This window comes from Myxine glutinosa, chromosome 2, assembly GCF_964187855.1.
Source record: "Myxine glutinosa chromosome 2, kmMyxGlut1.1, whole genome shotgun sequence".
NCBI lineage: Eukaryota > Metazoa > Chordata > Myxini > Myxiniformes > Myxinidae > Myxine > Myxine glutinosa.
Genome location: NC_136262.1, coordinates 91,529,316 through 91,553,757, shown reverse-complemented (window position 1 = coordinate 91,553,757; position 24,442 = coordinate 91,529,316). Strand labels below are relative to the sequence as shown.

Sequence of the window (24,442 nt, the reverse complement as noted above, 5' to 3'; positions counted from 1 at the left end):
GAGTACATCCTTCTGGCATGTGTCAACGCCGGGCGCCCAGCGATGACGTCGTGTAGCATCTGGAGATAAAATAGCGAGGGGCAGAGTGAATATGAATGAATGAATAGCTGTTATGGTTGACAGGAGGACTTCCACATAAAATACGTTGGTGGGATTATACTGTTTGACTGCATAGACATAAGAAGGCAATTACACAAATGAGAGAAAACTCTGTGTTTGCCTCTAAGTCTTGTGTCCCAAACCCATCCCTCTCTGTACCCACCGTACCCAGTCATACCAAGCTGTTCCTGGACTGTGTCCTTTCCTCCTGACAAGGTGGAAAAGTTTCTGTCAACCCTCGAATGATTCTGCAACTGGACCTGACGGCATCAGCCCACGGGTCCTAAAATCATGTTCTTCTGCTCTTTCACTCCCTCTTTCTGTTCTCTTCACCCTCTCTTTTGCTCAAGGTCATCTGCCATCTGCTTGGAAATCAGCCAACATCACCGGTTTGCACAAAAAAGGTGCAAAAACAGATCCCAGCAACTACAGACCAATCAGCCTTCTCCCAATTATCAGCAAAGTCATGGAATCCATCATTGCTTCGGATATAAAATCTTTCCTCTTCTCAAATGGCTTGATCTCTGATCATCAATTTGGTTTCAGACCAGGTCACTCTACTCTGGATATGCTGCTTCTGCTGTCTCAACAATGGATGGAGGTCCTCAATGCCAAACAGGAAATTAGAGCTGTCTCCCTTGACATATCACGTGCCTTCGATACGGTCTGGCACCCCGTTCTGCTCACCAAACTCTCCTCCGATGGTATCCATGGAAATCTCCTCGCTTGGCTTGTAAACTTCCTCTCTAGTCATAGTCAACGTGTGGCCCTGAATGGGTTTCTCTCATCTCCCCTTCCTGTTCAGGCTGGAGTTCCCCAAGGCAGTGTTCTGGGCCCTGTGCTTTTTCTGGTCTTCATCAATGATCTCTCTGACTCTCTTGAAAATCCTCTCTATCTCTTTGCTGATGACTCCACTCTCTGCCGCTCCATTCCTCATCCCTCAGATCGGCAGTCTGCAGCCTCCTCACTCTCTGCAGACCTGGACAAAATCACAGACTGGTCAAACAAGTGGAACATGTCTTTCAATCCTGACAAATTTCACACTCTTACTATGTCTCTCCGTAAAAACCGACTGGACAACCCTCCCGTCCACTTTCTGAATAATCCTCTCCAAGAAGTTCTGTCACTCAAGCTTTTGGGTCTCACTATCTGCCATGATCTTTCCTGGGAAAACAATATTTCAAATCTGGCCTCCAAAGCCAATCGCCGACTGGGCATCCTCCATCGTGTGAAGTCCTTCCTTGGCACACCTGAGCTCCTCACCACATACAAGGCTTTCATCCGCAGCTCGATGGAATACTGTTCTCCCCTCTGGGCCGGTGCTCTTGCCTCACACCTAGCTCGGCTTCACGCTGTTGAAACCAAAGCTTTCTGAATCATTGGAATCTCCCGCGATGAAGCTAACTCCGAGGGCCTTTCACTCACTCACCGCAGGCAGGTTGGTGGGCTTTCTGTCTTCTAACGACTCCTCTCCGGACTTGCTCCCCCAGCTCTCTCTGAGCTCTGTCCCCCAAATATTCCTGCAGGTCACACAAGACCTGCCTGCAACCCTCTTATGTTTAAACTGCCAAAATGTTTTATGTTTAAACTCTCTGCTCACCTTCACTCCTTCATTCCTCTTTTCTCCCACCTCTGGAACAAACTCCCTCACTCTCTTCAATCCCACTCCTCCCTCCAGGTCTTTATAACAGCTGTTCACCACCATCTCTTTTCTTCCCCCATCCAAAACCTTGATCTTTTCTACCCCTGCTAATTTCACCCCAGATTCACTTTTTTGAAATACCAACTTCCTTCCTGGAAGTCCTTGCAGTGTCCTTGTGTTTTATACTTCTCGCACCCCTCCCCCCTTTCCCACGCCTCCTCCCCCCAAGCCCTCCCACAGATCTCCCGATGTCCCTGCTCTCAAATGTTGTGTTTGTGTGCTTCCCCTTCTCTCCCCATCTTGTCGACCTCTACCCTTATTATATGTTTTGTGTCTGTTTGATTTTTTTTGTGTGATAAATGTTAGCTCTTTCACGATCCTCGATCCTGTATACAAAAAAAAAAAGGAGATCAACAAAGAAGTGAAGGTATGGTGACGTAATAGATCTAGGAAGGCAATCAAAGAAGGAGTTGGGCCATGAATGGCCACAACCCTTTTGTGATGTAATGTGAGCAAATGGTCACAAAATAAGTGGCGTCAGACCATGCAGAAAGAAATCCGAGAAGACTGAAAGGCCACCAGAAAGTAAGTCTTTGCTTCTGCCTCATGATAGGAGATATCATTTTTACGGGGTTAGCTCTCCCATCTCCAGAATCCAAGATGGGCCAAAGTGATACCATCTCACAGCCAAGAGCCATTCTGTGATTTCTGCTGACAGAAGCGTTGTTTATTATCATGATAAGACGATTTAAAGGATATGCAGTGGCAATGATGTTGGGTTTAATACTATTTGGTCTGATATAATTTGGAATATTGCAATGACATATGATGGCGTTGAAAAAAACAATTTCTTTTCAATAAGATGCAGGACGAAAAACATTATATTTATTGCAAATGCATCAGGAAACTCTCCCACCACTGGGGAAGATGTGTGACACTGACTAGAAACTACATTGAAAAAGACGAACATCTGTGCCAGATTTCGCTGGCATAGGTATTATATTTATGGTTGGGGAAAAATAAAATGTTGCAACTTTTCACTCTGATAATGTTGAGCTCTTTTGATCCCCAGTATTGGTATCCTTTAAAAGTTTAAAAGACCTCACATGCCCCCTCCCTCCCCAGTCCCCATTGTGCATGAATGATTGTGTGCTCATGACACCACTGCCCTGACGTTTCACTCTGATAATGTTGCAAAGTATGTAACATGTCATATCCTTATCACATCATGTCACAGGTCCGCAAGGAGTACAGTCGATGCCTACGAAGCTCAGACTGCTGCAGAGCCTGGACCTCTGAAGGCAGTTATAGTTCTGGGAAAAACAGCAACTCTCGGGGAAGTACTCGCTACTCTCCTAACTCACAGGTACAAAAGTTGTTTTTTTTGGAAAACCCCAAGTGTGGTTCTAGTGAAATTTCACTTTTGTATTCCTGTTTAGTGCTTACAACATACAAATTTCTCAACTTAGCACATACTCATATATACTGTTATTTTTCCACTGGATACATTTCAGGTAGAATATGAGTTCCCTTACAAGGAGGAACTTCAATGCAGGAGAGGGCCATAGGCCCATACATTCTGGACAATGATTGCCAACCTATAGTTGTTTGTCCATGCTCAATCCAAGGAAGCAGTGTCAACCAGGGAAATAGGCACGTACCATTGCTGAAGTCTTTGGTATGAATCACCCAGGCTCGGTTTTGATCCGCTGATCTCCCAGACTCAGAGCAGGTGCTCTAACCAATACATTACCGAGTCTAGTTAAATTGATGGATGCCTTCAATATCAAGCAAAAGGTCAAGGCTACCTCATTGGGCATCTCTCGTAAATCTAATTCTGTCTGGCACCACCATTGTAATTTCAATACTTTTAACTCCTGATATATCCAGAGTTCCCTCCTAAATTGACTCACATTTTCTCTGTGCTCGCAAGCCGCTAGTTACCTTTGTGCGCACACACACCAAGCTAGGGTATTTGGGTGTGTGACAAGGCCAAAATGATTACATTGGTATTTCAAACACATGCTATTTCATGGTATTTAAAACATAGTATTTCAAACAGTTCTGGACAGATTCAGATGAAACTTGGTGGAAGAGTTGGTTTGGTGGCAAGAACAAGCCGGTTTTATTTTGTTTCAGGCCTGGATCCAGATCCGGCCTATCAGTGAGATCCAAAACGTAAACTGTTCAGCCTGGCGGAGGTATGCGCTCTACCAAGTAACGTTCAAGTTTTGGTGTTTGTTTTGCTGATCATTTCTGTTAGATAGATTAATGTTCTCAGTAGATATTTTTATAATTGGCATGAAATTCCTCAAGGTCTTGGACTTTAAAATAGGTTTAAAATCTTAATGATGTAGTCGTGCTTCGCATTATATCCGAAGCTCTACTTCTCGAGGCTGGTGTCCTGTAAGGTAGTGTTCTGACACTAATCCAAATCTTGATATCCATCAATGACAGGTCTTCATCACTGGAAAATTAATTGTATCATATTGCAGATGACACTACTCTGAAAAATAGTAAGGCCACCCTGCCAACGAACCTACAGTAGCATCCATCTGCACTGATCTGGAGAGAATGAGCCATTTGCTTGGTCATCTGCCTGGAACATTAATTTTGTTACAAGAAAGACCAATATTCTCATGTTGTCCCTCTATAAGAATCAGCAGGCAAATTCCCCAATTTAATTCTGTGGTCAGCCTCTGGGAAATGTATAGTTTCTTTAGCTCCTAATGCTCACTATTGGCTATATAACCTGTCCTGGGCAGATCATATCTCCAAGCTGGCCTCCCGATTCTGCCTGCCATCTCAGAATTTTATGCAGAGCCAAGTCCTTCTTCTGCCATCCTCAGCTTATAATGGCAGAGAAAGCCTTCATCTCGAGTGTCATATAATAGGGCTACCCACTATGGATTGGTGTTGCTGCTTCCCATATTGCCTACATTGAAGCCTTGGAAATTAAGGCCCTCCATGTCATTGGAATCTTACACCAGAAAGCTCGGTCTCATTGGAATCTTACACCAGAAAGCTCGGTCTCAGGGCCTAATACGTTTTTTGTTTTCAGTACAATGTTGAGGCTAATGGAGGAGCTACAACATATAATGGATCAGGACGTAACAGAACAAACAGAACAGTAGAAAGAGAGGGGGAACCACACCAACAGTGGGGATGAGGGACAAAATGGAGAGAACTTGGAGAAATAATAGATGTGTGGAAGAATGAATTTTCTGCAAGGTTACTTGCTCAATGCAGGCTGATGTTTGGCCTTGTATTTTTTTTTTTAATCCCAAATTTCTGCCCTGTCTGGCTGCTGGGAAGGAAATGGCAAATCACCCATCATAACCTCTGATACTCTATCAATCAGTTGATGGACCTTAAATATGCTATAGTGTCTTTCACAAATAGTAGGCGAGTTACTGCTGCCACTCTGAACAAATTCCAAATTTCCTACGCTGATTACTTCCTGGGAAAGCAAAGACAAACTGATCCTTGCCATGGAACTGCTTTGGCAGTGCTGCACCCACCTCCAGGCAGAGCACCACAGAGAGAGAGAGAGAGAGAGATAGATATAGATATAGATATAGATCGAGAGAGATAGATCGAGAGAGATCGAGTTGGAGTTCAATATACATGTTTTTGTGCTTTTATCTAGTCTTTGACATAAGTTGATGGACCTTAAATATGCTATAGTGTCTTTCACAAATAGTAGGTGACTCTGAACTATTGTTCTTTCATGAAGTAAAAGTCTATCACCACATCTTTCTCAGTGGGCAACTGTTTTAGATTGTTCTGATGGTTGCTTTAGGAGTCCAGCAAAAAAAATGAAGTGTTTTGAAAAACTTCAAGTTGCATTGACTTCAGCCATACTTACCCCAATAATTGGTGAACTTGCAGCAATATTTAGCTGACCAAAATGCACCTTTGCAAATCACAATGAGTCAAAAGAAGCGAAGCAATCATATTATCAAAAGGAAACATAAATAAAGGTGATCAAAGCACAAAGAGCAAGCACAATATAATCCCCACAAAATAAAAGCCGACTCATTACCATATTCTTTTATTTCATTCTCGCTTTAAATCTTATTTGATAGACAAATGATAGCTGCCATGATTGTAGTAGTTGTTAGTCGAGTTTCAAACGAGAAAGTGTTTTCAAGGGTGCCCAGGCTCAATGATACACATCAGAAAATCAAGCCAAGGCCTTTCTCTCTCCAATACCAGAGATCATGTGTCATGAATAGTTTCTTGTAAATTTCAGCGTTATTCCTGTTGTGAAAATCAACCAAGTCCACAACTTTGTCCCATAGGTAGGTTTAATAACAATCAGATCTCTGGCATCATCCTGTAAAATACAATCATGCAATATATATCAGGATCTTGGCGTCATATAGGAAGGATTGATAATATTAGTCAAAGCAAGCAAGCCTAGAATATGAAAGGGTACGTACCATCCGAGTCTACACGTCATAGAATAATGTCGCAGGAGTGGCCCGAAGTCGCGGACGTCCGAGGTCTTATAGACGCCTCTCAGTGGTTTAAGCGAGCATCACACCTGGGTTCAACTTTGATACATTTTCACTACATTCTCCCCGCCGTTAGAACTACACTGCCGCTAGGCAGGAATCAAGCGTGCGTCAGCATTAATTGATTAGGAATGTCAATCCATGTCAGTCGGTCCATCCGTAGCGGTCAGGGCGGCGAATTATCCTGCCAGCACGGGTCCGGAAACTACCGGGTGCGACATCCCCAGGCCCGGAGTCCCCTGCATCGGAGTAGCTGCTGGAAGCAGGTGTCGGAGGGGGCACCTCAGTGCCTTCAGGCAGGGGTGTATCTGGAGAAGGGAGGGACGGCAGATGCTCCATAGGGGGAGCTTCGGGAGAGTCCATACTCGTAAATCGGTTCGTCGATACCCCTATAAGGGTCGATGACCCCACAAGGGACGAGATGGCGTACGGAGACAGTGGACTCACGTCCATCTGCCGTCATCACACGAGCATGCTCGGGATTAGCCTGGAGTACCTGCACCTTATCCACTAAGGGATCGTACTTGCCCGTGCGAACCGCACATTTGAGATAAGCCGGCCCCGGCTCAGCGAGCCAACTGGGTAAAGATCGGATACTACCCGAGCTTCTAGGGTGGTGGAACAGTCTTTCGTGAGGAGTCTGGTTGGTGGCTGTACATAGTAGAGCCCTGATCGAGTTCAGCGCCGCAGGTAGCGACCAAGCCCATTTATCTAGGCCCCGGCCGAGGGTCCTGAGGCTTAGCATGACGGCCCTCCATATGATCCCATTGAAGCGTTAGACCTGCCCATTCGCCTGCGGTCTGTACAGAGTGGTGTAACTCGAAGCGACATTATTTGGAGCAAGAAGCACCTCACTTCCTGGGACAGGAACACCGCACCCCGATCTGTATGCACGTAGGCCGGATACCCAAACATAGAAAACAAATTCTGCAGGCACCGTATGACTGTGGCAGCCGTCATATCTGCGCATGTGTAGGCGAAAGGGAATCGCGAGTACTCATCAACGACAGTGAGCAGGTAACGAGAGTTACTCAACACCGGCAGCGGGCCTTTGAAATCCATCGCCAATCTCTCCCACGGTCTAGTAGCCCTGACCAGCGTCCCCATGGGAGGGTTGTAAAAACGCGGTTTGAGTTCCGCACATACAGCGCAGTCACGGCAGACCCGGCGGATGTCCTCAATCAAGTACGGCAGATTACCACGACGCACAAAATGAGCGAAACGCGTCACCACAGGATGACACATAGTGTCGTGCAAAGTGCGCAGACCCTCCAAAGTTATGAGACCCGCGCACGTAGCCGGCCTCGATAAGGCGTCGGCGACCAGGCTACCCTTCCCCGGGCGATATTTGATGGTGTAGCAGAAGTCGGCGAGTTCGATACGCCAGCGAGTGATTTTCTCATTCTTTATTCGTTGAGCATGTGAGGTGTTGTACATAAATGCCACGCTTTGTTGGTCCGTGATGATTTGGAAGCATCGCCCGAGCAAGTACGAACGCCATCGCCAAATCGACGATTGCGTACGCTTCCTTTTCGACAGACGAATGCCTCCGCTCAGCGGAGGTGAGAGTCCGCGAAAAGAAAGTGACAGGGCGCCCCCCCCCCCACCCCCCCGGGAGAGAGCCGCCGCTATCGCATGATCCGAGGCATCACTTTCTAAGACGAAAGATTTGCTCTCGTCGATCGTCGCCACAGCGGCACCAGCGATGTCGTCCTTAAGGCCCCTAAAGGCAGCCATGGCGGCTGGGCTCATGGGGAACGCGTCGCAGGCCACAAGTGGGCGGAGTTTCACGGAGAAATTTTGCACCCACTTAGAATAATGGGCGAACAGCCCGAGAGCACGCTTCAGCGAAGCTCGATCGCAGGGCGGGGCCATATCGAGCAAGGGTCGCAGACGCTCCTTATCAGGAGCAACAGAGCCGTGGGTCATGGTGTACCCCAGAAGATCTATCATGCGCATGGAGTAACGACATTTAGCCTCATTCATGGTTAAGCGATACCTCTGCGCGACCTCAAGGAAGCGCTTCAGATTCGCATCATGATGCCCCTGGTCATGCCTGCAAACCGTAAGATTGTCCAGATATACAAAGACATCGGTCAAGTTCTCCTTAGCGATGAGGTCGTCCATAGCCCTCTGAAAACAGGAAACCCCGTTCGTCACCCCAAAAGGTAGTCGGGTGAACTGGTATAACCTTTGACCTGATTCAAACGCGGTATAGATGCGGTCTGCCTCGGAGATGGGGATCTGATGATACGCACTGCATAGATCGAGAGTGCTATAGACTGAGTACTGGGCAACCTGTCGAACCAGGGCGTCCATTCCCGGGAGGGGGTAGGCGTCCAGCTGTGTAAATCGATTAATCGTCTGCGAATAGTCGATTACCATTCGTTTGCGATGCGCCTCACTTCGCACCACTAAGACCTGTGCTCGCCACGGCGACCGGCTAGGTTCTATGATACCTTCCTTTAAGAGCTGGGCTGTCTCTTCCGCAATGAATTGCGCGTCTGCTCGTGAGTAGCGCCGCGATTTTACCGCTACCGGTGTGCAGTCCGTGGTCATATTGGGGAACAGCGACAGAGGCTCAATCTCCATCGCTGCGAGTGCACAAACAGCCAGCGTATCAGTACCACCAAATTCCATTTCCAAACGTCCGTGTCGCTTAAGAAAGTCATGTCCCAACAAGATATCAGCACATAGAGCAGGTAAGACCATGAGATGTACATCTGGAAACATTCGTCCCTTTATCACAAGCTTCAATCGACATTCCCCTTTTGTGTTGACCCTAAGCCCTTGGGAGGCCATAAAAATCCGACGGCATGTCCCGAGGATCGGCCATCTGTGTTTTTGCACCAGTCGATGATCGATATAACTATCCGTGGACCCTGTATCGATTAGAGCCCGTGCAAAAATTCCCTCGATCATAAGTGGGATGATGGCCTGAGCCAGGCCAGGCGGTCCGGCAGAAGCCGAGCCATCAGAGCGAGACGGTCGCGCCTCGCGTGTAGATCCAATGCCAGCTGCAGTTCTCCGTTTGTTCGAACAGCCTCCGGAGGGCGCTCGTGTCATGCGCGTAGTTTGAAAGCCATCTGCAGTCTTCCGTGCCAAAACAGGAGCTTGTAGTTCATACGAGCAGCCTTCGGATGGCGCTAGAGTAGCGCGGTGAGTCTCTTAGCCATCATGAGACGTTCGGATACCAGCCAAGGACAGTCGCTCTGCGTTCGGGCGTATTTGCGCCATTTGTTTTGGCGGTCCGATGGAGCTCACCAATGTCGAGCGCGCAGCCAGGGGCCCACAAGGAGGTACGCCGCTCATCAAAGGCGGGTGAGGCGCCCCGCTCTGTGCTCGGCCCTTTGGCCCGGCGATAAGCACATTCATTGTCGCGCGCGTTCGTTTGCCCCGCGCAGCCTTTCGGCACACTTTTGCAAAATGCCCTTTTGTTGAACACAGATGACATATCGCTTCCCGAGCCGGGCACGCCGACCGGGGATGTTGTCGATTCCCACAGAAATAGCACGTCGCGTTTCGTCCGGGCTTTGGACCCGCAGCTGCAGCTGCCACCAAGCCGGAATCAGGGTCCTCCTCGGGAGACGCCAGGGGTTCCGGCAGGGATGCCGTGTCGGCTTCCGTGTCGTCGGCGGTAGTCCTCTCCGGTCGGGCTTGACGAGAAATCCCCGCAGTGACACGCGTGTGATCGTAAGCGTCAGATTGTTCATGGGCTGTAGTGTAGACATGAGCCAGCTGTAAAGCCTCCATGAACATCAAGTCCTCAACCTCAAGAAGCCTCTGTATAACGGTAGAAGACCCGATTCCTGAGACAAAAGAATCGCGTACAAGGTCGTCCTGTACTTGCTCGTGTGTCCGTACCTCCTGGGCACTCTCAGCGAGCAGACGTCGCAGCTCTTGTGCGTAGTGGTCTAGCGACTCTGTGGGCTGTTGAGTCTGCTTTGCGAACAGATGCCGGGAATCGACCACGCTTCGCTTCTTAATGTAAATCCGTTTTAGCTCCGTCACCGCAGCATTGAACGTCGTACACTGCTCGATTCCCCTGTAGACAGTATGGTGTACTTTAGTCTGCAGTACCTGTCATTTTGTTTCATCAGTGACATCGGCGTCCTGGGCTTTGAACTGATTGTCCAGGGACTTTAGCCAATGCGTCAGCTCCGAGGCCGAATCCGTTGCTTGTGAGTCGGCGGCAAATTGCGGCACCTGGATCATCTTGTGTCCCGCCATGTCCGCCTCGTGTCCTCGAGTGGACGGTAGACTGATTGTTATTAAGTATTGTGAAAATCAACCAAGTCCACAACTTTGTTCCATAGGTAGGTTTAATAACAATCAGATCTCTGGCATCATCCTGTCAAATACAATCATGCAATATATATCAGGATCTTGGCATCATATAGGAAGGATTGATAATATTAGTCAAAGCAAGCAAGCCTAGAATATGAAAGGGTACGTACCATCCGAGTCTACATGTCATAGAATAATGTCGCAGGAGTGGCCCGAAGTCGCGGACGTCCGAGGTCTCATAGACGCCTCTCAGTGGTTTAAGCGAGCATCACACCTGGGTTCAACTTTGATACATTTTCACTACAATTCTCTTATCTAAGACACCCCAAATATTTGTTCTCACAATTATCTGAAACACTATCACATCTTCTTCTTTTTTTATTGCATTCAAAGCATACATTTGAGGAAGCGAGTGTGGAAGGCAATCCACTGGCAGTGCAGAAGTAGAATAGCATGTGAACACAAGGGGATGAATGAACAGAAAGAGCAGAAGAGAGGAAGAAACATAGCAAGCTGCATGTAGATAAAGGAGGTAAGGATGGCCTCAATGCAGATAGAAAAGATCATGAGGTAGGGAGGAGGATAACCTGAGGTGGTGGTGCACTGCCTGCTTGAAATGCTGGAGATAATGAGTGGGATTGAACAGACTGAGGAAAAAGGTTCTACAAGTGGGAGAAAATATGAGCAATGGAATGGAGGCGAGCAGTGGGCCAGGATTGCTAGAACAACACGTACAACCTGGGGGGCCTGGGAGGGACAGAGTAATGAAAGAACAAAGGGAGCAAGATCTGAGGAGAGATGGCAGAAAACAGTGGACACCAAACAGTGGTCTGTGATGAGAAAACGCAGCAGGTTGTGCGTTTCTGCTTCTTCGTGGGGAATTCCAATGATGTTGTTCCACAGTGTACATTGATTCATTCATTCAGGTCGGTGTGTATGTGTGCGATTATAAAAAAAATTAACACAAGTAAGCTTATTAATAATGCAAAACCGTTGCAAATGAAGCTGGGATTTTTTTTCTACATAAACTGTGTCCTGCTTCATCTCACAACCAGTCTTTTAGCAAGGAATATCCCAATTGTTAGTCATGTGGTGCAGAGGATTGATACCAAATGATGAAGCATCTTCTCCCTGCACAGCGGGGATTCCACCAGTTGTAAAGTATGTGTTTAACTCCATTTAATTTGCCCTCAGACGATGTGCAGCCGACATTAATGTTTAAAATCCCATTTTGTGAGAACGCCTCCACACCACCAGCCTACTTTCAATAAACGCAGGGGGAGAGAGCGAGAGAAAGATGGGGGCTTTGGTGGAGTGGGATGGGAGGAACAAAAGGTAGACTGCTAAATGATAGACAGCAAAGTCATGATCCGATATACTGCAAATGGTACAATTTGTAACTGAGAAGATACATTTTGTAATATACTAAGGAGTGTGTGTGTGTGTGTGTGTGTGTGTGTGTGTGTGTGTGTGTGTGTGTGTGTCACAGGAATAGCAAAATGTGTTGTGTGACACACACACACACACACACACACACACACACACACCGTCCTTTCTTTCTCTGTTTATTATTTGAGCTTTTTTTATCTTATTACCTCTGCCACCGAAGGTGGATGGCGGTTATGTTTTCACCCCTGTCTGACTGTTTGTGAACATCTCAGAAAGTTGTGGAAGCATTCAGACCAAATTTGGTGCAGAGCTTGGGTATGTGACAAGGACGAAATTATTAGATTTTGGTGAAGATCCGGATCTGGATCAGATAATTTTTTAAGTGATTTTTCACCATTGAGAGATATGGCAAAAAACGATATATAGCATGATATCTCAAAAAGCTATGGATTAATTCAGACGAAACTTGGTGGTGTGATTGGGTATGTAACAAGGAATAATTGATTCGATTTTGGTGAAGATTCGAATCTGGATCAGAATTTTTTTTTATGTGGTTCTTCATCATTGAAAGATAGGGCAAAAACCGATATATAGCCTGATATCTCAAAAGGTTATGGACAGATTTGAACAAAACTTGGTGAACCAGTTGGTTAGGTGACAAGAACAAGCCGATTAGATTTTGGTTCAGGTCCGAATCCAGATCTGTCCTATCAGTGGGATACAAATCATAAACTGTTCAGCCTGGCGTATGTATGCGCTCTAAGGAGTGCCATTCGGGTTTTGGTGTTTGTTTTGCTGACCATTTCTCATAAATGGATGAATGGTCTCAGCAGATATATTTCTTATTGGCATGAAATCCTAAAGGTCCTGAACTTAATAGGTCAAAATCTTGATGATGAAGTGATGCTTAGTTTATGATCTTTTCATTTCCTTTTTCGGTGTTTTTCTCGCTTGTACTTTTTTCACCATACACTTGATTTCATAGTCACATCCCTCTATGATTGTTTAATTATTTTAAGTATTTTAGATGCATTTGAGATTTATAAAATGCAAATTTGAATGGGAGACTGTTGCAGTTGTGCGCTGTTCTATTTAAAATTATCAATTTCTGGCGAGTAAGGTCGGCTTTAACATTTAAACACGCAGACATTAAACACGTTTTTGTTACTTGAGTTTGGGATAAAATAACAATACGCAGTGTCTGATCAATCAAAAAAAAAAATCTAACTGAAAAAGATGAGAGCTTTTACTCTTGACATATTTAGATATCTGCAGCTTTCATCAATGGGGTTAGAGTCATTTGCCTTTATATCGTTAAATAGCTACAAAGTCGAGGCAATAATACGATTTAATTTGTTTTATTCATACGAGAAATCCACAAAATTATTTCGGCTTTCGTATGTGCCTATTTTGAGCACAATTGTCATGTTGTTTTTCTCTTCTCCATCTTTTCTGTTTTAATGTACAATGGCAATACATCAGTAGGTATGAATGTGAATGTTGTGCATTTATTAAATAGAGTCCAAACCTTATCTGATGGAAAAACAAATGATGATTGTGCCTCTGATTTATTGCTTTCTTCCCTTGCCAATACCAAACTTACTGCAGACTTCCTATTATCAGCTCTGATGCGTTTATGATGCGTGCTCAAAAGGTTCTACGAACAACATCCTTACAATAATTCAAGAAGCACCAACATTTTCAAAATTACCATCCAATATAATCGTACATATTTCCCGTAGAAAGGAATTTTTTTTCTGACAAATTTACATTTTATTTAATATTGAGAATCAGTGCAAATTTTTTTATTTCCAATCAGCAATGCATTTGATTCTTTGTTGTTCTTTGTTCTCTCATTCTGAGGTGCAGTTTGCTTTATGCAAGTGCAGTTTGGTCTTTATAATATCGTGATTCAAACTTGAATAATTTAGATCACGTAATATATTGGACCGACTGTGATTTGAAGATGAAAAAAATGTTTTTTAAGGAGAAAGGTAGTTAAAATAGATAATTTTAGTTGGTTGTCCTTCATTTTCTCCAATAGCCAAGGATCTTTAAGTTCCAGCATCTGAGTAGTAACATAGAGCAAATAAGCCATCTACATATTATATATGCAAATATGGGTGAGGAATTTCTTTGAGAAAAGGGAGGGTTGGGAATTTGGGGGCATAGAAGTCGGGGAGATGTTTGAGGCAAAAGAGAGTGGACGTTCAGATTAAAGGGAACTTTAAGCTGCTGCATAGTCAAGATGCATTATCATGTTATCAGAATAACATTAGTTATTTAGAAAAGAATGTGACCAATCAAAGTACTCATATAACAACAAATGCAAGTACAACAAAGCCAGTTGATGAGACCAAGTGTGGTTTGCTTTATGCAAATGCATTTGTTTTTTTTGTATCAAGTCAGGGCTCATGGAAGAGCTAGTACAATGAATGGATCAGGAAGTAACCTGACAAAAGGAACAGGAGAGAGGGGGTAGGGCATGTAGGTGGATAGCTGCGAATGAAGACCTTGTAGGTGGATATGAGTTCAAGTGTGCCAAGGAAGGACTTTGTACAAAGGAGGATGCCCAGTCGGCAACTCGATTTGGAGGCCAACTTTGAAATGCGGTTTGCCCAAGAAAGATCATGGCAGATATAACACAAGGAATCTGAGTGACTGAACTTCCTCAAGAAGATTGTTAAGAAAGTACATGGGGGGGGGGGGGGGGAGGTTTGCCAGACAGTCCTTTCGGAGAGAGATAGTGAGAGTGTGACAATTGACAGGATTGAAAGACATATTCCAAGTGTTAGACCAGCTTGTGATTTTGGCAAGGTCAGAAGAGAGGCAGGAGGATGCATGCATGCTACCTGTCTGAAGGATGAGGAATGTCATGGCAGAGAGTGGAGTCATCAGTAAATCAATAAAGGGGATTTTCCATAGACTCAGAAAGATCGTTGATGAAAATTAGGAATAGGACTGGGCCCAGGACACTGCCTTGGGGACTCCAGCCTTAACGGGGAGAGGAGAGAAAAGGATTCTGTTGAGAGTCACACATTGGCTATCAGAGTACCGTATTTTCATGCAAATAATCCGCGAGCTATACATTCAATTAGTTCCAAAATTCCAACTGCAGGTTATACTCTTGTGCGGGTTATATGGCATTTCAACATACGGCACTTGACATAACCACAGGGGGCAAAGTTAAATTATCAAGAAGACACAAAAAGAGGCAGTTTGTGCAAGTTTAATTGTAATATCTTTAATTATAGTTGTTTTGCATATCTTGCATATATATATATTTCCAAAGTTATTTAAGGTACTGGTAAGTCGTCTTCCAAAACCCACAACGTCCTTGTATTCTGTGTCACTGTGAAACGGCTGAAACAGCTATGGGTCTGGTGCAATCCATGTCATTATCACTCTCCTCTTCTTCAGAAATCGGTCCACTTTTTCATCAACTTTCAGTTTGAATTCAGCTGTGAAACATGCGTTTTCTCTTGAACTGACAGCAGACATTGTACGGCATGGACTTGTAATGGTATGGATGTCTTGTTGAATGATACAAAATTCAACAGCCTACAGGCTATTTAAAGATTTATAATGGATGAGCAGCGTGTGTATCGGTCCCAGAAACCATGCTGGTTTTCAACACATCGGTACAGTAAACTTTAATTATTACAACAACCCTCTCTCAAGATATTCATTTTAATGTCAATTGGTCATTTCCCACAGTTGTATTTGGAAAGAGCCGTTTGTTGGCCTTTGACAACAAAGCTCTGTCGACTGTTGGGCTCCCCGTTATGTGGAGAGGAAAGCTGACTTGTGGGGTATAACCGTGTGCGAGTTATATGTAACTTAAATTTTTCCTAGAGCACATTTAAAGGTGAATAAATTGTAAAATAGAACAACAATCTTTGACATCACGACGTCGACCGATATGCCTATGCCCACATTATTACATCATTATAATACTTGTACCAAGTTTGCTTTAAATCCATACAGCTGTTCTCAAGTTATTACATTTTTACCTGACATGATCTCTGACTTTTGACCTCTTGACCCCAAAATGTAATCAGTTCATCTTACATCATTATACATACCTGTACCAAGTTTTAATTTAAATCTCTTCAGTTGTTCACAAGTTATCACGTTTTTAACTGACATGACCTTTGGCCTTTGACCTCAGGACCCCAAAATCTAATCAGTTAATCTTTACATAATTATACATATCTGTACCAAGTTTGAATTAGATCACTTCAGCCGTTCTCAAATTATAGACCTATTACGGACTTTGACCTTTGATGTCTTGACCCCAAAATCTAATAAGTTCATCTTTACATCATTCTACATAAGTGTGCCAAATTTGGTCAGAATCCCATCACTGGTTTTCAAGTTATCGCAGTAACAGTATTTTTACCTAACATGACCTCTGACCTTTGGCCTTTGACCTTGTGACCCCAAAATCTAATCAGTTCATCTTTACCTCATTATACATACTTGCACAAGTTTGATCCCTTCAGCAGTTCTCAAGTTATTGCGGTAACGAAAACCTATCACGGGCGGACGGAGGGACAGCCGAACGGGCGGACAACCTGAAAACATAATGCCTCCGTCGACTTCGTCGGCGGATGCGTAAAAATAAAAAGTTAAAATAAATTATTTTTGTTGGTTGTCCTTCATTTTCTCCAATAGTCAAGGATCTTTAGGATCAGGGGGAGAGGGGAAGTGGGGGAGGGGAAATAAAAGTTCAATGCTTTCCAGTCGTCATCGCCCTCGAACCAGAAATGGCTGATGATCCCATGTTTACTGATTGCACCTCAGGCAGTGGATTTCTCTGAGTGGAGAGGCCTTCCAAGCACCTGATCAGGGGGTTCTGTGCCACATTATAAAGAAATGTGCCTAATCAGAGAGCCATCCATCCACTTTTGGAACATCCTAGGCAAACACAAATGGTTTGGAAGAGGAGAACAATGGTTACAACAGGACAGAGCCACTCCCCACACCGTAGATGTATCGCTGAACTGGGTCAACAGGCACTTTGATGACAGAGTCATCAGTTGAAGACGATGATGACTGGGCACTGCACTCACCTAATCTGTCAACCCAGATTTATATATTTGGGACTATCTTAAGGACATTGTCTACCAAGGAAGGCCACAATCCATATATATATATAACCACCTTTAGAGGCCATTTTTCCCCACAAGCGGGGGTTGGCCTTTTTCGGGCACCGTGGTTGTTGTTGTTTTTTGGTCCCCTTTTTGAAGCAATGTTTTACGGCCGGATGCCCTTCCTGACGCCAACCCTTTTTGCCGCCTTTAACGACAAACAGGGAATTACCAGTGAACTGGTACTCAATTTGCCGACCTCGAAAGGATGACAGGCTGAGTCAACCCCCCTGGCGTTAATTCAGCAATCGACCGGGATTCGAACCCAGGATCCTAAGCCGGCACCCTAGCCGCTAGCCCAACACCATAGGTGATCTCAAAACAGCAATAACTGACAAAATCCATTCAATCACTGCAGCCAAATGTGTTCGAGTGATAAACAATTTTGCCCATCGAATGCAAGTGTACCTGCAGCACAGAGGCTGACATCTGGAGCATGTGTTCTAACCTCGAATATACAAATGACATTAAAGATATCCATCTGAAGCTTTTCATAGTGATCATGCATCATGAGAAGCAAATGTGTACCAAGGAACATGTCATTTTAAATAAGAATAAAGAACGTTTATTAAATTGTGTGGGTATCATTTTTTGTGGTCACACTGCATATTCAAATACGGGTGAGGGATTGCTTTGAGAAAAGGGAGGGTTGGGAATTTAGCGATGTAGTAGTTAGGAGATGTTTCAGGCAAATGGGAGAGGACGTTTAAAGTGGAGTTTAAGCTGCTGAATATTCAATATGCTGTTGCATTCTCATGTTATAAGAACGACATTGGATATTTAGTAAATAAATCACATGAATAAAGTACCAACAAAAAATGCAAGTACAACAAAGCTAGTTGGTGAGACAATCGTGTAATGATTTCTGCATCTTGCACCCCACAGCAGAGTCGAATCCGGAGGATGTGGAATGATACCGTACGCAAACAGACAGAGTCCTCATTCATCTCTGCCGACATCAACAGCAGCGCCACACTCAACCGCGGTATGGGGTGGTGTGTTCCAACTAACACTATATTGAATGAGTAGAAAGAGAGATGAAGGAGATCCATCCTAACTACAATATTTAACCAAATGTCACCTCTATTATCACTATAAACCCAATTATTCAGTCATACGTATATGGTCAGTCACTGATGCACAACTTTTGAGTCTAATTTTGTATGTAGCTTAAACTTTGCACATGAGTAAATATATGTGTGAACACTTTTTTTTATAAAGGAGTGTGACCTTTATTTTGTGCAATGTCAGAACGTTGATGCTATAAAAGCAATAAGCACTGTATTATAAGGATCTTCCTTCATGAACAGAGTCGACCTTGCAGAATAAATGCTGAGAACTGTCCAAATTTATTTCAATTATGGCACAGATCCTCGACTTGCATTTGTTAAAATGAGTTCACCAGTGAGTTGGTTAGCACAATAAAGTAGTATGTATAAGGTAGTATGTATATATAATAATATATATATATATAATACTAGCTTGGCTCGGCTCGCTGCGCACGCCTCACCAAGCGTCGTTACTGAGGAACGGGCTTATTTTAGCTGAGGCTAATGACTGTACCTGAGTTGCTGTGTTGTCATGATTTACACCAATCATAATACAAACAATTACTTTGCACAAATGTATTTGTTGTGTTTGTGATATTACATTTTTATCGGCAATTTAGTTTGAAGATTTAGGTTGAATGTTTTTTTTCAAGAAAGAACCCCTCAGCACATACCTAGGGGAGGGGTAGGTGCAGACTGGAAGTTTGGGACGATTACACCTCACCACCAAGTAATTCAAAACACCTCACCACCAAGTAATTTAAAACACCTCACAGCCATAAAACACATAATAAAAACACCTCACCACCGCGAAATTAAAAACACCTCACCACCAAGTAATTTAAAACACCTCACAGCCATAAAACACGTAATAAAAACACCTCACCACCACGAAATTAAAAACACCTCACCACCAAGTAATTTAAAACACCTCACAGCCATAAAACACGTAATAAAAACACCTCACCACCACGAAATTAAAAACACCTCACCACCAAGTAATTTAAAACACCTCACAGCCATAAAACACGTAATAAAAACACCTCACCACCACGAAATTAAAAACACCTCACCACCACGAAATTAAAAACACCTCACCATCACCAAATTGAAAACACCTCACATCCATAAAACACGTAATAAAAACACCTCACCACCACGAAATTAAAAACACCCCACAGCCATAAAACACGTAATAAAAACACCTCACAGCCACAAAATTAAAAACACCTCACCACCACGTCATTTAAAAACACCTCACCACCAAGTAATTCAAAACACCTCACCACCACGTAATTCAAAACACCTCATCACCAACTAATTCAAAACACCTCATCACCAACTAATTCAAAACACCTCACAACCACATCATTCAGAACACCTCACCACTACGTAATTGTAAATACCTCACCACCACGTAATTCAAAACACCCACGGGAGAGATGTGTGCATACCAGAAGTTTGGTACGATTTCACAAAAGTTTGAGAAAGTAGTTCAGTGACAAGACAAGACAACACAACACAGACACTACACAGATATAAGTCAACAACAACAACATGCATTTTAAAGGCCATTTTCCCTACTGGAGCAGGGGTTAGCCTTGCGGATATACAGATATACAGTCATACCCCGTTTTACGCCATTTCGACCTACATCAAATCCGACTTTACGCCACTCTTCTAGAGTAAATTTCAGTACAGCGAACGTCATTATGTGCGACTTTACGTCACTCCTACATCATCATCTCCTTTATCTCGAAGGAGGAGAAGACCATGCCAGGCTACAAAGTCGTGCAGGAGCGGCTAACGCTAATGCTTGGGGGTAATTGCACCGGCGACTTCAAGCTGAAGCCGCTCTTGGTGTATCTTGGTGTATCATGTGTGTGAGTATGAGGATGAGCTTTAGGCGCAAATGAGGAATTGAATGAGGATCTTTGGAATGAACTTGGTGAAATGAGGCATTGGTCGAGAATGGTTGTGTGTGTGAGAATCTGGTTATCGTTGAACTTGGTGAAATGAGGCATTGGTCTGGGATGACCGGAGAAAGTGTATGAGTGGTGTATTGAGCACATGTGTAATGGTGTTGAGTGATTGACTTGCATGGGGTGCAAGTGGGTAAATGGAGAGAATACTTGGTGTGTGGGAAAAAATGGTGTGGAGTGAGTAGTGTGGATTGAGTGGTGTGGAGTGCATGGTGCGAAGGAGTGGATGGGAGAGGATGGACCCCTTCACGAATACCCAGGGAGGGTAGTTTAAAGTTAGGTAGAGGGAGGAGGTAAATTGTTTGGAAATTGACATCTGTGGTGCAGGGAGTAGCAAGTTGTTGTTGATGCATATCCTTGTAAAGAACCGATTGACGTGTGCATGTGCACATGTGCATGGATTTGCAAATGCCTGCCTGTACGTCGTCGTTTCTGCGTATATCGCATCGTCCAAAAATAAAGAAGCAAGCAACTTCGGCCGCTCGAGGAAAGACGGGGCGGGGCATGCCTATGACTCGGAGGCGAGCATCGATCCCCGGGGCGGCCGGGTTCACCGAACCCTGAGCTCGTTCGTTTGTCACAGACGACACGACACGACCACCGGTGAAACTGCTCGGACACGTTGGGTTAAGCACGCCGTGGTGAAGCGGGCCGCGGAGCCACTCGGCACACAAGCCAGCTCACGGGCGACACGTCCGTGCCGGTCACCCCATTCGAGGAGAAGACCCGACCGATAGAAAACAACGGAGGGACTCCCGACGGGGAGCGGCAAAGATTCAGGGCGAAGCCGCAGCCTCCTCCAGTTATTTACTCTAGTTTTACGAATTACGGTGTTTGTCTTCATTTTAAGGCATTTTAAAGACATTACGCCCGGTTTACGTCAAAAACCGAGTTACGTCACGGCTTATGGAACCAATTAATGACGTAGGCCGGGGTATTACTGTATATATAGATACATATATATATATATATATATATATATATATATATATATATATATATATATATATATATATATATATATATATATATATATATATATATATATATATATATATATTACTATAATTCACCAAATGTCCGTCCGTCCGTTCGAAAGTACCGCAAAAACGGCTCAACCGATCGCAACGATATTTTGGGTGGGTATTCCTGGGACCCCTGGGAGTAAAATAGGCTATATTGTTTTACCAAATTTTCCAGTTTTTCCAAACACAATGGAATAATATTTACCGATATGAACAGTGATGTGGCTTTTGTTGAAATTCTACAAATACTGTTTATTCTACGTACCAGGAGAGAGTAGATCGACTCTTGATGAACTCTTCCTATGTAAATGTGCGGCTCCGAAGTAACATGGCAGCGTGTGCAAAGCGACTGAGAAACAGGTGTAGTGCCCGCTTCCGTGTTACAGATTCGGCGCGCACTCTTCATACATAAACGTGCGACTGAGAAAGACGTGCAGCGGCCGCTTCCGTTTTGCAGAATTCAATCTTTTTTCAAAATGGGCGCCATGCACTGTTTAGATTTTGATGATTTGCATGTGATATGATTCAACGGATGTTTATATGAATCGTTTAAAATAAAAAAGCCTTCAATTTCTGATATTTTGCCTTTTCATTTGGGCCTCCCAATTGAAGCCCCGTCCATAGGGCGAGTCCACATTGACTTACGAGTGCACCAACTTACGAGTTTTCCGAGATACGAGCCGTCGCTCGGTCGATTTTTTGCTTTGTGATGCGAGCCGAGATCTGAGTTACGAGCGAGCGAGCTTGGATATAAAACACGTAATCGTCGAAAAACATGAGCGAGGTGTGCATGTTGTCGACTTGGCGAGGCAGTACGATCGTAGTACTTATATTTTTTTTTGTTGTTGTTGTTGTTGTTGTTGTTGTTGTTGTTGTTGGTGTTGTATACTGAATCGAGGCTCGTGAAAGAGCTGACATTTACTGCACAAACAAATCAACCAGACAAACAAAATATATAAAAAGAGGGAGCGGAAGACAAGAGAAGGGGAAGCACAGAAACACAACATTTAAGAGCAGGGAGATGTGTGGGAGGGAGAGGGCTTGGGGAAGAGGCGTGGGAAGGGGGAGGGGGGAGGGGGGGTGGGAGAAGTAGATCACGTGATTCCAGTGTCCTGGCTGCCATTGACGGTGCTCTCTGGCCCACTGCAATCGGCGCTGGCGGTGTTATCTGGTCAGGCGTGGCTTTCTCAGGGGACGCCTGGAACGATAGCCTGCTTGAACCAGTCGTTGGTTGACTAGCCTTCTGGATACAGGCACATTTGTCAGTTGCTGCCACTCAGCCCTTAACCGATTAGCTGACTTGGTACGGCCATTGCGGACTAACCGGTGCAGCTGGCGATCATCCCTCCTTGTGGTTCTGTGGGGACGTCCTGGCCTCGGTATTGGAGTAGGGACACCCCTCTGAGCATTTTGTTTCAGGATCTTTGACACCTGACCTTGAGTGATGCCATACTGCCGAGCAATAGCACGCTGTTTCATGCCGTAATTTCGTAAAGCCACCACTCCATGACAAACAGCATTGTCGAGTTGACGGACCATCTCCAGAGGAAGCGGCAATAACTTTTGGAGTCGTGCAGCAGTTGTTTTCCACTAAGAAAGAACGCAACAACGCTTTTATACCCGACTGTGAAGCCAATCATCAAATGCACCTGTCCGTACATTTTGCCACGCCACCTGTGATATAATCCTGTTGTTGACTTCTTGCTGCGACAGACAATCAGTCACATGGTTCTTTTAACAAATAAATCACCAAAGTGTAAAAGAAACTCACCAGATTGATATACTGAGTTAAGAAAGTAAACCCAAGTCAAGAAAAAAAAAAAAATTCCATATTAAATGTCAAGTCTGTATATATATATATATATATATATATATATATATATATATATATATATATATATATATATATATATATATATAATTATTATAATATATATATATCATTCTGTATATATACATATATATTATTATTATTATTATTATTATTATTGTTATTATTTTATGATATATAGCAGGACCCCACGGTTATATCACCTGTTACTTAATCAAAACTACACGGTCCTACTTTGGGTGTACAATTACTTGAGGACCAGAGAGGGAAAAATACTGGACATCTATCATTGCACTTTTTCAAGCATTTCACCTGCACAAGGTGCCTTTTCAAGCTTCTGGCACAAATGCTGCACAAACGCCATTGTAAAGCAATGGTTGATCAAGGCCTACACAAACAGCTTATACAAAACAACAACATGCATTTTAAGGCCATTTTCCCTGCTAGAGCGGGGGTTAGCCTTGCGGTCCCCATGATAAACAGCTCATAAGGTGTTTTTATGACATTTCCATCGAAATGATCTCTTGTAATGTTCCTAGCATCTAGATAAAAAGATAATGTGGTTTCCTCTTTTTTTTACCTTATAATGTCTGCTTACAAGTGTTATTGATAAAATCATAAAGATGAGAAACCGATATAAGTTATCTATATTAGCCCTGAAGGTTAGCTTTTACAGCCAAGTTCACTCACTTGGACATAAATTCCAAGAAATTAATTTAAATGAATTATCTCGATCATCTTTGTGTCCTGATACGAAAGGAATGGAGCACAAGACAGGGTTTAAAGCTGTATGGTCCCAAGCTGTGCAATATGCCTTCCCTTTTGGTTATAATCACAACTACAATGGATATTCTATCTGGGCATCCTACATCATACAAAGTGCTTCCTTGGCACACCTGAATTTCTATCCATCGACAAGGCCTTCATCTGCAGCTTGAAGAAGTACTGCTCTCCCCTCTGGGCTGGTACCTCTGCCTCATACCTTGCTCAGCTTAACGCCATGGAAGCCAAAGCCTTCAAGATTATTGAAATCACCCACGCTGAAACTGAGTCTATCGGTCAATCACTTTCCCATCACAGATATTAGGTCGGTGGCCTCTGTCTTCTCCCACCTCCTTTCTGGTCTTGCACCCACTGCTCTTTCTGTGCTTTATCCCTCTATCCCCCAGTTGTCTACAGGGTGCACATGGTCCAACCATCAGCCCCCTTCTGGTGAAAGTCCCTAAATCCAGGATCACTGCTCACCTCTGCTCATTTCTTCTTCTATTTTCCCACCTGTGGAACCAACCTCCACATTCTTTTCAAACTCAATCTTCCCTCCAGGTCTTCAAGACAGCTATTTACCATCTCAGATCATCCCCAATTCAAAAGCATTATCTTTTCTACCCTCATTAACCCACCCATGCCCCCCACTCCCAAGCCCTCCTCCTTCCAAATTTCCAGTTTTCCTTTCTGAGAGTTTCCT

General features: G+C 44.1%; 1 protein-coding gene across 13 annotated transcripts in view; it reads left to right on the top strand.

Annotated features, from left to right (window-relative positions):
• Positions 1–24,442, top strand: part of LOC137421571 (adhesion G protein-coupled receptor L2) — a 638,565-nt gene that overhangs the window by 570,731 nt on the left and 43,392 nt on the right. For 7 of the 13 annotated variants that reach the window (XM_078771230.1, XM_068107762.2, XM_068107759.2 and 4 more), the window contains 2 exons: positions 2,979–3,107; positions 17,976–18,075. In XM_078771230.1, the coding sequence (XP_078627356.1) occupies positions 2,979–3,107; positions 17,976–18,075 (229 nt within the window). The remainder of the gene's footprint in view (positions 1–2,978; positions 3,108–17,975; positions 18,076–24,442) is intronic. The other 6 variants (XM_068107767.2, XM_068107766.2, XM_068107768.2 and 3 more) reach the window with 1 other exon arrangement.